General features: G+C 44.2%; 1 protein-coding gene across 1 annotated transcript in view; it reads right to left on the bottom strand.

The window, feature by feature from the left end:
- Positions 1-13394, bottom strand: part of CFAP141 (cilia and flagella associated protein 141) — a 31531-nt gene extending 18137 nt beyond the window's left edge. The window contains exons 1-3 of the mRNA XM_069745605.1: positions 13196-13394; positions 13043-13083; positions 11621-11750 (exon numbers count right to left, since the gene is read on the bottom strand). Coding sequence (XP_069601706.1) covers positions 11621-11750; positions 13043-13083; positions 13196-13240 — 216 coding nt within the window. The 5' untranslated portion in view covers positions 13241-13394. The remainder of the gene's footprint in view (positions 1-11620; positions 11751-13042; positions 13084-13195) is intronic.
- Positions 13395-14747: the final 1353 nt, after the last annotated feature.

Raw genomic sequence — 14747 nt, 5'->3', positions numbered from 1 at the left:
AAACGCTTTGGAAAAATCGAGATATACCACGTCCAATGACTCACCGTGGTCCAGCCTATAGCTTACCTCTTCATAAAAACTGATTAGATTGGTTTGACAGGAGTGATTTCTCATAAACCCATGCTGATATGGAGTTAAACAGTTATTCTCATTGAGATAATCCAGAATAACATCCCTCAGAAACCCTTCAAATATTTTACCAACAATAGAGGTTAGACTTACTGGCCTATAATTTCCAGGTTCACTTTTAGAGCCCTTTTTGAATATTGGCACCACATTTGCTATGCGCCAGTCCTGCGGAACAGACCCTGTCGCTATAGAGTCCCTAAAAATAAGAAATAATGGTTTATCTATTACATTACTTAGTTCTCTTAGTACTCGTGGGTGTATGCCATCCGGACCCGGAGATTTATCTATTTTAATCTTATTTAGCCGGTTTCGCACCTCTTCTTGGGTTAGATTGGTGACCCTTAATATAGGGTTTTCATTGTTTCTTGGGATTTCACCTAGCATTTCATTTTCCACCGTGAATACCGTGGAGAAGAAGGTGTTTAATATGTTAGCTTTTTCCTCGTCATCTACAACCATTCTTTCCTCACTATTTTTTAAGGGGCCTACATTTTCAGTTTTTATTCTTTTACTATTGATATAGTTGAAGAACAGTTTGGGATTAGTTTTACTCTCCTTAGCAATGTGCTTCTCTGTTTCCTTTTTGGCAGCTTTAATTAGTTTTTTAGATAAAGTATTTTTCTCCCTATAGTTTTTTAGAGCTTCAATGGTGCCATCCTGCTTTAGTAGTGCAAATGCTTTCTTTTTACTGTTAATTGCCTGTCTTACTTCTTTGTTTAGCCACATTGGGTTTTTCCTATTTCTAGTCCTTTTATTCCCACAAGGTATAAACCGCTTACACTGCCTATTTAGGATGTTCTTAAACATTTCCCATTTATTATCTGTATTCTTATTTCTGAGGATATTGTCCCAGTCTACCAGATTAAGGGCATCTCTAAGCTGTTCAAACTTTGCCTTCCTAAAGTTCAATGTTTTTGTGACTCCCTGACAAGTCCCCCTAGTGAAAGACAGGTGAAACTGCACAATATTGTGGTCGCTATTTCCTAAATGCCCGACCACCTGCAGATTTGTTATTCTGTCAGGTCTATTAGATAGTATTAGGTCTAAAAGTGCTGCTCCTCTGGTTGGATTCTGCACCAATTGTGAAAGATAATTTTTCTTGGTTATTAGCAGAAACCTGTTGCCTTTATGGGTTTCACAGGTTTCTGTTTCCCAGTTAATATCCGGGTAGTTAAAGTCCCCCATAACCAGGACCTCATTATGGGTTGCAGCTTCATCTATCTGCTTTAGAAGTAGACTTTCCATGGTTTCTGTTATATTTGGGGGTTTGTAACAGACCCCAATGAGAATTTTGTTACCATTTTTCCCTCCATGAATTTCAACCCATATGGACTCGACATCCTCATTCCCTTCGCTAATATCCTCCCTTAAAGTGGACTTTAGACAAGACTTTACATAGAGACAAACCCCTCCTCCTCTCCGATTTTTACGATCCTTTCTAAACAGACTGTAACCCTGTAAGTTAACTGCCCAGTCATAGCTTTCATCTAACCATGTCTCGGTTATTCCCACTATGTCAAAGTTACCTGTAGATATTTCTGCTTCTAGTTCTTCCATCTTGTTTGTCAGGCTTCTGGCGTTTGCGAGCATGCAGTTTAGAGGATTTTGTTTTGTTCCAATCTCCTCACTGTGGATTGTTTTAGAAATGTTCTTACCTCCCTTCAGAGTATGTTTTCCTGGGTCGTCTTTGTTCGAGTCTAATGTTTTTCTTCCCGTCCCCTCTTCTTCTAGTTTAACGCCCTCCTGATGAGTGTAGCGAGTCTTCTGGCGAATGTGTGTTTCCCAGGTTTGTTGAGGTGTAGTCCGTCTCTGGCGAGGAGTCCATCATACCAGTAATTCACACCGTGGTCCAGGAATCCAAATCCTTGTTGTCTGCACCATCGTCTTAGCCAGTTGTTTGCATCAAGGATCCTGTTCCATCTCCTGGTGCCATGCCCGTCTACTGGAAGGATAGAAGAAAAAACTACCTGTGCATCCAGTTCCTTTACTTTCTTCCCCAACTCTTCAAAGTCCTTGTTGGGGAAGAAAGTTGCTATTCTTTCTTCCAGACCCCGCACCTTTTCTTCTAAAAGGGCCACTAGTCTACACTTCTGACAGGTGAAATTGGATTCTTCTTCTGGTCGATCTGTGAACATGTAGCACATGCTGCAGCTCACCATGTAGGTTGTCACATCTGCCATGTTGCTCCTAGATCCTGCTGACTTGCTGTGTGTTTTCCTTCTTGACGTCTGAATTCCTGCCGTTCTATTCTAGTCAAAATCCTATCACATTGCATAGGTTCAGGACTATGCTCAGAGGATACTGCCATATGGTGCACAGCTTTGCGCTCGCGCAGACGCCGATCAATCTGAATGGCTAGAGACATAGATTCGTTCAAACCGGCAGGCGTAGGAAAGCCCACCATAACATCTTTAAGGGTTTCAGAAAGACCTTTTCTGAAAATAGCAGCCAGAGCCTTTTCATTCCATTTAGTGAGCACAGACCATTTTCTAAATTTCTGGCAGTGTAACTCTGCCGCTTCCTGACCTTGACACAGGGCCAACAGTGTTTTCTCAGCATGCTCTACAGAGTTAGGTTCGTCATATAATAATCCGAGCGCTTGAAAAAATGCGTCTACATTCAATAATGCCGGATCCCCTGTTTCAAGAGAAAAGGCCCAGTCTTGCGGATCACCACGCAGCAAGGATATGATGATTTTTACTTGCTGAATGGGATCACCAGAGGAACGGGGTTTCAAAGCAAAGAACAATCTGCAGTTATTTTTAAAGTTCAAAAACTTGGATCTGTCCCCAAAAAAACAAATCAGGAGTAGGGATTCCAGGCTCTAAAGCCGGAGTCTGGACAACATAGTCCTGGATACTCTGTACTCTTGCAGCAAGTTGATCCACACAAGAAAACAAACCCTGAACATCCATGCCAAAGCATATATCCTGAACCACCCAGATATCAAGAGGAAAAAAAAGACAAACCAGAGCACAGAAAAAAAAATGGTTCAGAACTTTAATTTCCTTCTTTTGAGATGCATTTAATTCATTTTTGGCCACTCGTACTGTTATGATGCGGTGGTCTAGGAGCAACATGGAACGAGCTCAGAAGGAAGTGGTAACTGTACTGACCGCAGTCCCTAAGCTCAACACAACCCTAGAAGTAGCCGTGGAATGCTCCTAACTCTCCCTCGGCATCTCGTCACAGCCTAAGAGCTAACTACCCCTAAAGACAGAAGCAGGAAAACTATCTTGCCTCAGAGAAAATCCCCAAAGGATAGATTAGCCCCCCACAAATTATGACTGTGAGTGGAGAGGAAAAAGACATACACAGAATGAAACCAGGATGAGCACAGGAGGCCAGTCTAGCTTAATAGATAGGACAGGATGGAATACTGTGTGGTCAGTATAAGACACTACAAAAATCCACGCAGAGTTTACAAAAAAATCTCCACACCTGACTAAAGGTGTGGAGGGTAAATCTGCTTCCCAGAGCTTCCAGCAAGACAGAATTAATTCATACTGATAACGCTGGACAAACATAGAAAGCACTGAACGGATAAGTCCACAAACTGTGAACAGAAAAGCGCAAGCAAAAACTTAGCTTTGCTGAACTGGTCAGGATAACAGGGAAATCCAAAGAGATGTGAATCCAACCAGGAACCATTTACAAGTGGCACTGGCTGAAGGAAGAGCCAGGCCTAAATAGCCGAGCAGAAGAGAAGATAAGTGGAGGCAGCTGATGACAGCTAACTCCAAGGAGCAGCCATACCACTTGAAACCACAAGAGGGAGCCCAAGAGCAGAACTCACAAAAGTGCCACTTACAACCACCGGAGGGAGCCCAAGAGCGGAATTCACAATAGTCCCCATAGATGTCCCATATAATGCTCCATGCAGTTATGGCCCCATAGATGTCCCATTTAATGCTCCATGCAGTTCTTTATGTCCCCATAGACTCTCCATACAGCATTGTGCCACATGTAATGCTGCAATAAAAAAAAAATCACATACTCACCTCTCGTCGCTGCTCCTCAGCGTCCCGTCTCTCCGCACTGACTGTTCAGGCAGAGGGCGGCGCGCACACTAATACATCGTCGCGCCCTCTGACCTGCACAGTCACTGCAAGAGGACGGGAAGACGGAGGGGTGCCCGGCGGATGGAACACGGACAGGTGAATATGAAATACTCACCTGCTCCTGGCGCTCCTGACGCTGTCCCTGCCTGTCCTATGGTACCGCAGCTTCTTCGCGCCTGCGCGAGAAGGACCTGCCATGACGTGACGGTTACATGACCGTGACGTCATGGGAGGTCCTTCTCTCGCAGGGCCTGTGATGACGTCGCGGTCACATGACCGTGACGTCATGGCAGGTCCTTCTCTCGCAGGCGCTGGGCCTGTGATGACGCCGCGGTCAAATGACCGTGACGTCATGGCAGGTCCTTCTCCCATACCATCGTTGGCAGCGGAACCTGCCGCTTCCATGGAGAGGTCACCGGAGCGTCGCGAGGAGCGGGAAAGGTGAGTATATAATCATTTTTTATTATTTTTAACATTAGATCCTTTTACTATTGACGCTGCATAGGCAGCGTCAATAGTAAAAACTTGCTCACACAGGGTTAATAGCGGCGGTAACGGAGTGAGTTACCCGCGGCATAACGCGGTCCGTTACCGCTGGCATTAACCCTGTGTGAGCGGTGACTGCGGGGAGTATGGAGCAGGCACAGACTGCAGGGGAGTAGGGAGGGACTTATCGGACTGTGGCCGTCGCTGATTGGTTGCGGCAGCCATTACAGGCAGCTGCCGAGAGCAATCAGCGAATGAATATCCGTGCAAGAAAGAAAGAAGGACAGACGGAAGTGACCCTTAGACAATTATATAGTAGATGGAGCATTATGTGTGGCCATTATATAGTATGGAGCATCATGTGTGGCCATTATACAGTATGGAGCACTATGTGTGGCTATTATACAGTATGGAGCATCATGTGTGATCATTATACAGAATGGAGCATCATGTGTGCCCATTATACAGTATGAAGCACTGTGTGGCCATTATACAGTATGGAGCATCATGTGTGATCATTATACAGTATGGAGCATTATGTGTGCCCATTATACAGTATGGAGCACTGTGTGGCCATTATACAGTATGGAGCACTGTGTGCAGGCTCCGACTGGCCCACCGGAGAACAGGAGGATTCTCCGGTGGGCCCAGGCACTGACACCTTCTGGCATACTTGCCAGCAGCTGCCTAGGGTCCCCACTGCTCCAGGGGCCCCTAGCCAGTGGCTATGGGGCCCCTGAGTCAAGGGGGCCCGCTCTGTGCCAGCCTAGCAGCAGCTGGAGACAGGATCCTGTCCCCGCTGCTAAAGCTAAATGAATATTCACGCTTCTCCACGCCCCTATGGGCGTGGAGAAGCGTGAATACTATTGCTCTTTAATAGCGGGCAGCGTTAGCCGCAGGGTGAGGCTAACGCTGCCCGCATGTAAAGCCCCACCACAGCACCACACAAAGCACCGTCAGCACCACATACACAGGCACACAGTCAGACACACTGCGCAGTTCACCTCCTGGCAGCAGCAGCACATCCCGGCGTCCTGCTTCCTGTCTGAGACAGCCCAGCTGGATGACGTCATCATCCAGCACACTGTCTCACACAGAAAGCTGCCAGCGAGGAAGAGGCTGCAGCCTGCAGGGAGGTGAGCAGTGCTGTGTGAGTGTGCCTGTGTCTGTCGGCTACCCAATCACACAGATGGGCACCATGTATCAGCCTGCAGCTGTACACCACCGTTTGCTCCTCCATGCAACATTATGTCTCAATGCATAGTCATGGTGTCTGACATTACTATAGGAGGTTTGAATATATAAGGGGAACGGATCTGGGATCTGAGTTGTGTTAGGGGGTCTGGTGACTGGTCTGAGGTCTGATTATACACGGAGGTTTGATCTGGAGTATGATATTAATATAGGGGCCTAATTTGGGGTCTGACTATATTTAGGGGGCAGTGGTTTGGAGTCTGGCATCTATATATGGGCATAATATGGGGTGTGATAATATGGGGGGGTCTGGTCTATATTAATATAGGGGTTTGGTCTAGGGTCTTATAAAATATATGGGCTATGATAATATTATAAAGGGTCCACTCTCTGGTATGAAAATATAGGGGGCCTGGACCGAGATCTAAATATATTTAGGGGGCTAGTCTGGGGTTTGCTATTTATATAAGGGTCTGGTCAGAGATCTGAATTACCGTAAAGTGCTGATCTGGGGTCTGATTACATGACGATGGCCTAGTATAGGGGGTCTGGATACATAAAGGGCATGTGTGAGTGTGCCTGTGTCTCTGTGTGAGTGTGTCTCTGTGTGAGTGTGCCTGTGTGTGTCTGTGTCATGTGTGTGTGTGTGTGCCTGCGTGTGTGTTAGTGGGGAAGCACAATGATATTGGTGGGGGATGCAATAGTGCAGGCGATGGGCAATGATAGCGGTGGGGGGAGACAGTGATGGAGATGATGGGCAATGATGGCGGTGGGGGGAGACAATGATGGAAGTGATGGTCAATGATGGTGGGGGGCAATGATTGTGAGGAGAGGCAACGATGGAAGTGATGGGCAATGTTGGAGGTGATGGGCAATGATGGTGAGAGGAGGCAATGATGGCGGTGGGGGAGACAGTGATGGAGGTGGTGGGGAGGCAATGATGGAGGTGATGGGCAATGATGGTGGTGGGGGGAGGCAATGATGGAGGTGATGAAATAGGCAATGATGGTGGGGGAGAAGGCAATGATGGAGATGGTGGAATGGGCAGTGATGGGTGGTGGGGGAGAAGAAGGCAATGATGGAGGTGGTGATGAGGACAATGAGGGGGGTGGAGAGGGGCTGCATTATACTTTGTGAGGGGGGCTACATTATTCTCAGGGGACTACATTATATTCTGGGGGGGCTCCATATTACTATATGAGGGGTCTACAGTGTACGCTATGGGGGGCTGCATTATATTCTGTGGTGGGGCTGCCTTATTCTCTCAGGGGGTGACATTATATTCTATGAGGGGGCTACCCCTCTATGATTCTACCCCAACACCTGCTACATAATTAAGACATGTACTACCTTATATTATACCCTGATATTAGCGTGTTTTACCACACAATTGGTGGTCTTGTATTTCTAGGTAGCTGCATAGTGGGCCCCAAGAATGATTTTCTCTGGTGGGCCCAAGGTGCTCCAGTCCGACGTTGACTGTGTGGCCATTATACAGTATGGAGCACTGTGTGGCCATTATACAGTATGGAACACTGTGTGGCCATTATACAGTATGGAGCACTGTGTGGCCATTATACAGTATAGAGCACTGTGTGGTCATTATACAGTATGGAGCATCATGTGTGGCCATTATACAGTATGGAGCATCATGTGTGGCCATTATACTGTATGGAGCAATATATGGGGCTCATTATACAGTATGGAGCAATATATGGGGCTCATTATACTGTATGGAGCAATATATGGGGCTCATTATACTGTACTCCATCATCTCTCCCTTTCAATTGTGCCCTTTGGAATCCACGGTCTGTATGTAACAAGCTTCCTTTCCTGCACAACTACTTTGTGAACAACTCTCTGAATCTGCTGGCCCTCACTGAAACCTGGATCCAGGACTCTGACACTGTCTCCCCTGCTGCCATTTCCCATGGTGGCTTACAATTCTCCCATTCCCCAAGACCCACAAACAGACCTGGTGGTGGAGTTGGCATACTCTTGTACCCCCAATGCACGTTCCAGGTTATACCCCCAGTTCCTTCACTTTCATTCCCTTCTTTTGAGGTCCACACCATCAGGCTCTTCGGTCCCCTCTCCCTCAGAGTAGCGGTCATATACCGGTCCCCAGGCTCACCCACCCACTTCCTGGACCACTTCTCAGCCTGGCTGCCGCACTTCATGTCCTCAGAACTACCAACCCTTATCCTGGGAGACTTCAACATCCCCATTAACAGCCCCACTTCCACATCTGCATCCCAGCTTCTATCACTAACCACTTCCCTAGGCCTCTGACAGCTCTCAACCTCTGAAACACACAAAGACGGTAACACCCTGGACCTGGTCTTTGTCCGGCTCGGTTCAATCTCTTACCTAGATAACTCACCACTTCCCCTCTCTGACCACAACATTCTCTCCTTCACACTCACAATTCCTCGCCCACCCCAGCACTCTCCTACCTACCACACATTCAGAAATCTACAAGCCATTAACCCTCATACACTTTCAGACTCCTTACAATCATCACTGTCCCCAATCTCTTCTTTTTCCTGTCCTGATCTGGCTGTACATCACTACAATGACACTCTTAGAAGCAACCTGGACCAAGTAGCTCCCCTCACCCTCAGAACCTCCAAACACAGAGTGAAACAGCCCTGGCTCACATCGCAAACCTGATTTCTCCAGCGATGCTCTAGGAGTGCTGAATGCTTATGGAGGAAAACTCGCACACCAGAAGACTTCATACACTTCAAATTTATGTTAAGGACCTATAACTCTGCCCTTCACCTCGCCAAACAGTCCTACTACACCACCCTGATCTCCTCACTATCCAACAACCCCAAGAAACTTTTTAACACCTTTCACTCCCTCCTCAGGCCAAAAGCACAAGACCCTATCACAGACATTTGTGCTGATGACCTGGCCTCCCACTTTATAGAGAAAATAGACAATATCCGTCAGGAAATCCGCTCCCAGACACCAAGTGCAATGACTCCCATTCCTCCCTGCATCTCCCCTGGCTCACTCTCCACATTCGATCCCATCACAGAAGAAGAAGTCTCCAAGCTCCTCTCCTCTTCTCGTCCGACTACATGCACCACAGACCCCATTCCCTCACACCTCCTCCAGTCTCTCTCTCCAGTCGTCACAACTCACCTAACTACAATTTTTAATCTCTCCCTTTCCTCTGGCATTTTCCCCTCCTCCTTCAAACACTCTATCATTACTCCATTACTAAAGAAACCCACCCTCGACCCATCCTGCACAAACAACTACAGACCGGTCTCCAATCTCCCCTTCATCTCAAAACTCCTGGAGCGCCTAGTCTACTCCCGCCTTACCCGGTACCTCTCCACTCATTCCCTCCTAGACCCTTCACAGTCCGGTTTCCGCCCCCTACATTCGACAGAAACTGCACTCATCAAAGTGACCAATGACCTTCTGACAGCAAAACGTAATGGTGACCACTCTCTGCTCATTCTTCTTGACCTTTCTGCAGCTTTCGACACTGTTGACCACCCTCTCCTACTCTCTAGGCTCCGGTCACTAGGCATTAAGGACACTGCTCTCTCCTGGTTCTCCTCCTATCTTTCTGACCGCTCCTTCAGTCTTCTGTTCTCTGGCTCCACTTCATCTCCTCTTCTTCTCACTGTCGGGGTACCTCCGGGCTCAGTCCTTGGCCCCTTTCTCTCTCTATACGGCCCCAATTGGACAGACCATCAGCAGATTTGGCTTTCAGTACCATCTTTATGCCGATGACACACAACTATACACATCCTCCCCTGACCTTACCCCTGCTGTACTACAGAACGCCACTGACTATCTGTCTGCAGTCGTCTCCAACATCATGTCCGCTCTCTATCTGAAACTCAACCTCTCCAAAACTGAACAACTTCTGCTCCCGCCATCTACTAACCTCCTTAAATCTGACATTTCCCTCTCCGTGGGTGGCACCATAATAACACCCCGGCAGCAGGCACGCTGTCTGGGTGTTATGTTTGACTCTGATTTCTCCTTCACCTACCACATACAATCTCTTGCCCGCTTCTGCCGCTTACACCTAAAGAACATCTCTAGAATCCGCCCTTTTCTCACCATGGAGACAACTAAAACCCTCACTGTCGCCCTGATTCACTCCCGCCTGGACTACTGTAACGCTCTATTAATTGGCCTCCCCCTCATGCGACTTTCCCCTCTCCAGTCTATCCTTAATGCGGCAGCCAGGGTTGTCCATCTGGCTAATCGTTACTCGGACGTGTCCGCTCTTCGCCAGTCGTTACACTGGCTGCCCATTCATTACAGGATACAATTCAAAGTACTTGTTCTCACCCACAAAGCTCTCCACAGTGCGGCACCCCCATACATCTCCTCCCTCATTTCGGTCTATCGGCCTAGCTGACCACTGCGCTCTGCAAATGACTTTCGACTAACCTCTGCACTAATCCGTACCTCCCATTCCCGACTCCAAGACTTCTCCCGTGCTGCGCCAATCCTCTGGAATGCTCTACCCCAAGATATTAGGACCATCCACAACTTGCATAGTTTTAGACGCTCGCTCAAAACACATTTGTTCAGAGCGGCCTATCACATTCCCTAATCAAACTCATTTTATGTTTGTGTGTGTGTAGCCCATTCACTATCTCCATCTACCCCCCACTCCCTGAAGATGGCTGGATCATCATTGTAAATACATCATTGTAAATACACACCTGTACTTTGTATCTCCCCCACCTCATTGTAGATTGTAAGCTCTCACGAGCAGGGTCGTCTTATTTTGTCTTATTTTGCTTTATTACTGTATTGTTAACATTGTTACCTATGACTGTTGTGTTTGAAACTGTTAAACTGTAAAGCGCTGCGGAATATGTTGGCGCTATATAAAGATTATTATTATTATTATTATTATTATTATGGAGCAATATATGGGGCTCCTTATTCTGTAAGGAGCACTGTGGTGCCCAGAATACTGTATGGAGGACTATACTGTACATAAGGGCAGTATTATAGTAGTTATATTCTTGTACAAAGGAGACAGTATTATAGTAGTTATATTCTTTTTGAACCAATAGATTTTTATTGAGATATTACATGTCAAATAACACATCAGATAACTTCAGAAAGAGGGAGGGGGGGGAGGGAAGAAAGGAAAATAGGGGAGGCAAGGGGAACAGAGGGAAAAACCCAGTACATAATACTCGATAGTAGTTATATCCTTGTACTTAGGTTGCAGTATTATAATAGTTCTATTCTTGTACATAGGAGCAGTATTATAGTAGTTATATTCTTGTACATAGGGGCAGTATTATAGTAGTTATATTCTTGTACATAGGGGGAAGAATTATAGTAGTTATATTCTTGTACATTGGGGCAGTATTATAGTAGTTATATTCTTGTACATAGGGGGCAGTATTATAATAGTTATAATCTTGTACATAGGAGCAATATTATAGTAGTTATATTCTTGCACATAAGGGCAGTATTATAGTACTTATATTCTTGTACATGGGAGACAGTATTATAGTAGTTATATTCTTGTACATAGGTTGCAGTATTATAATAGTTCTATTCTTGAACATAGGAGCAGAATTATAGCAGTTATATTCTTGAACATAGGAGCAGTATTATAGTAGTTATATTCTTGTACATGGGGCGGTATTATAGTACTTATATTCTTGTATAAAGAGGCAATAATACATTTATGCTGATGATAATTATAATGAGATAATCGTACTTCTGCTGTGCTTTTTTCTCACCATTACAAGTTCTTTATTTGCCAATTGGATTTCTTGTTGTTTCTGGATGTTTTGACGTTTTTGGATACGGGCAGCATTGACCCCACGTGTGTCCACTTTCCATTCATACATGTCCTGGAGACTACGTTGACTGCAAGTCACATATAACACATTATGAGAAAAGGGAAAAAACTTTAACCTAAGGCACGAGTGACATCACCGCTCCTCACAAACAATGATATATTACAGCAGTGACATCACCGCTCCTCACAAACAATGATATATTACAGCAGTGACATCACCGCTCCTCACATATAATGATATATTACAGCAGTGACATCACCGCTCCTCACAAACAATGATATATTACAGCAGTGACATCACCACTCCTCACATATAATGATATATTACAGCAGTGACATCACCGCTCCTCACATATAATGATATATTACAGCAGTGACATCACCGCTCCCCACATATAATGATATATTACAGCAGTGACATCACCGCTCCTCACATATAATGATATATTACAGCAGTGACATCACCGCTCCTCACATATAATGATATATTACAGCAGTGACATCACCGCTCCTCACATATAATGATATATTACAGCAGTGACATCACCGCTCCCCACATATAATGATATATTACAGCAGTGACATCACCGCTCCTCACATATAATGATATATTACAGCAGTGACATCACCGCTCCTCACATATAATGATATATTACAGCAGTGACATCACCGCTCCTCACATATAATGATATATTACAGCAGTGACATCACCGCTCCTCACATATAATGATATATTACAGCAGTGACATCACCGCTCCTCACAAACAATGATATATTACAGCAGTGACATCACCGCTCCTCACATATAATGATATATTACAGCAGTGACATCACCGCTCCTCACATATAATGATATATTACAGCAGTGACATCACCGCTCCCCACATATAATGATATATTACAGCAGTGACATCACCGCTCCTCACATATAATGATATATTACAGCAGTGACATCACCGCTCCTCACATATAATGATATATTACAGCAGTGACATCACCGCTCCTCACATATAATGATATATTACAGCAGTGACATCACCGCTCCCCACATATAATGATATATTACAGCAGTGACATCACCGCTCCTCACATATAATGATATATTACAGCAGTGACATCACCGCTCCTCACATATAATGATGTATTACAGCAGTGACATCACCGCTCCTCACATATAATGATATATTACAGCAGTGACATCACCGCTCCCCACATATAATGATATATTACAGCAGCGACATCAACGCTCCTCACATATAATGATATATTACAGCAGTGACATCACCGCTCCTCACATATAATTATATATTACAGCAGTGACATCACCTCTGTCTATAACACGTCACATAATATTTATTACCGTTCTAGTTCTATCTCTGTGTCCTTTAGGATCTCTTCTCTCTAGAGTATGAAGACAGCAAATATTAACAAATTTATATAAAAATACATATAATTGAAATATATATTATTTTTAACTAAATAGAATTAATTTTTCTCATTATGTTCTGGTCACCTCGGTAATGTTTCTTGAGTCATGCAATGTCCTAGATCTCAGCATCTTGAGCACCAAAGGATCAAACAGCAAAGCAGCACAAAGTATTTCAGAAGAGTGGGAGGCAGTGATTTATACTTTGTAGTGATGATAATACAGAGAACATTTATACGAGCACCTGCAGTCAGGTCTATTCTGTATCAGTGCTCTTCCTGTACTTACTTTCCCCAGGAGCGTTACCATGGAAACAGTCAACAGAAGTTGAAAATGTGACATCACTTCCTGACTCTATTAGGGTATGTGCACACGTTGCAGATTTGCCTGTGGAATTTTCTGTGCAGATTATTCCTCTCTTTACAGAAAATGCAAGTGCGGATTTGATGCACTTTTTTATGCATTTTTGATGCGGATTTTCATGCAGATTTGTATGCCTTTTTGAAAGCTAAATAAAGATCTATTATTGAACAAAAAAAAAAGAATTGTGATGTCATTTCTTGTCCAACCTCTTCATATACATACTCCATTGAAGAATAATGTTTACACACACAGATAAATAGATAGATAGATAGATAATGGAAAATAATAATCTTTATTTATATAGCGCCAACATATTCTACAGCGCTTTACAGTTTAACAGTTTCAAACACAACAGTCGATGGATAGATATATCTATAGATAGATAGATACCAAGCCCGATGTTTAGTAATAAACATAATAAAATGGTATATAAAGAGTTAAAGACACCCAAAATCTGCATTATTAAGCGCAATATCTGTTTAATTTAAAAAAAATTGAAAAAAAAAAATGGCGTGGGCACCCGCGCAATTTTCTGCACCAGAGAGGGAAAGTGTGACACCCTAGGTTCCTGGTTGTCACAGTGGCATTGCTTTCCTCAGGAGAGTGATGTCACGCTTGGAAGAGAGGAAGGATCTCTCTTATCAGGTAATCATAAGCATGCAACATGTTCATACTCCAGGCCAGAAGGGGGAGCTCTGATATATTCTGCTCTGGAGGGAAAGAGAGTTGAGTTCAGTCAGTGAGTGCCAGACAGCAGACTGGAGCAAAGTCAAATAAATAAGGCAGCACACTCCGACGCTAAAACCTGCAAACATGAAAATTGAACTGCATTACTGCACTAGAAATATGAAAAAACGAGAGCGTTTAGCGCATAAATTGGCCAATTTATGTGTACCTGGTAGCCACATTAGAGCATCTCTCTTATACCAGGTCCTACACTTGAAAAAAAGAACCTAAAGTATGGAAATCAAGATTATGATAAAACCCTACATGGGTGTATAAAGAATACCCAGGTAAAATAATAAAAAATATATAAAAATATAAAACCAAGGAAAGGTACAATGAACTAAAATGCCTTTATTACATAAATATATATATTATACAGGGCAACAATAGGCAACCACAAAAAGTGTGCCTGTAACTGGAGGACAGAATAATAAAAAATAGCAGCAAAAAAATAGCAGCAATATAGTAACGGACACAGAGAGGGCTAGGTGTATATAAAAAAGAAAGCAAAAAATATACAAAAAAATAGAAATAAAGAGCAATATATATA

Source organism: Ranitomeya imitator, chromosome 1 (genome assembly GCF_032444005.1).
Source record: "Ranitomeya imitator isolate aRanImi1 chromosome 1, aRanImi1.pri, whole genome shotgun sequence".
In the NCBI taxonomy this organism is placed as follows: domain Eukaryota; kingdom Metazoa; phylum Chordata; class Amphibia; order Anura; family Dendrobatidae; genus Ranitomeya; species Ranitomeya imitator.
This window is presented reverse-complemented; position numbering and strand designations above follow the sequence as displayed.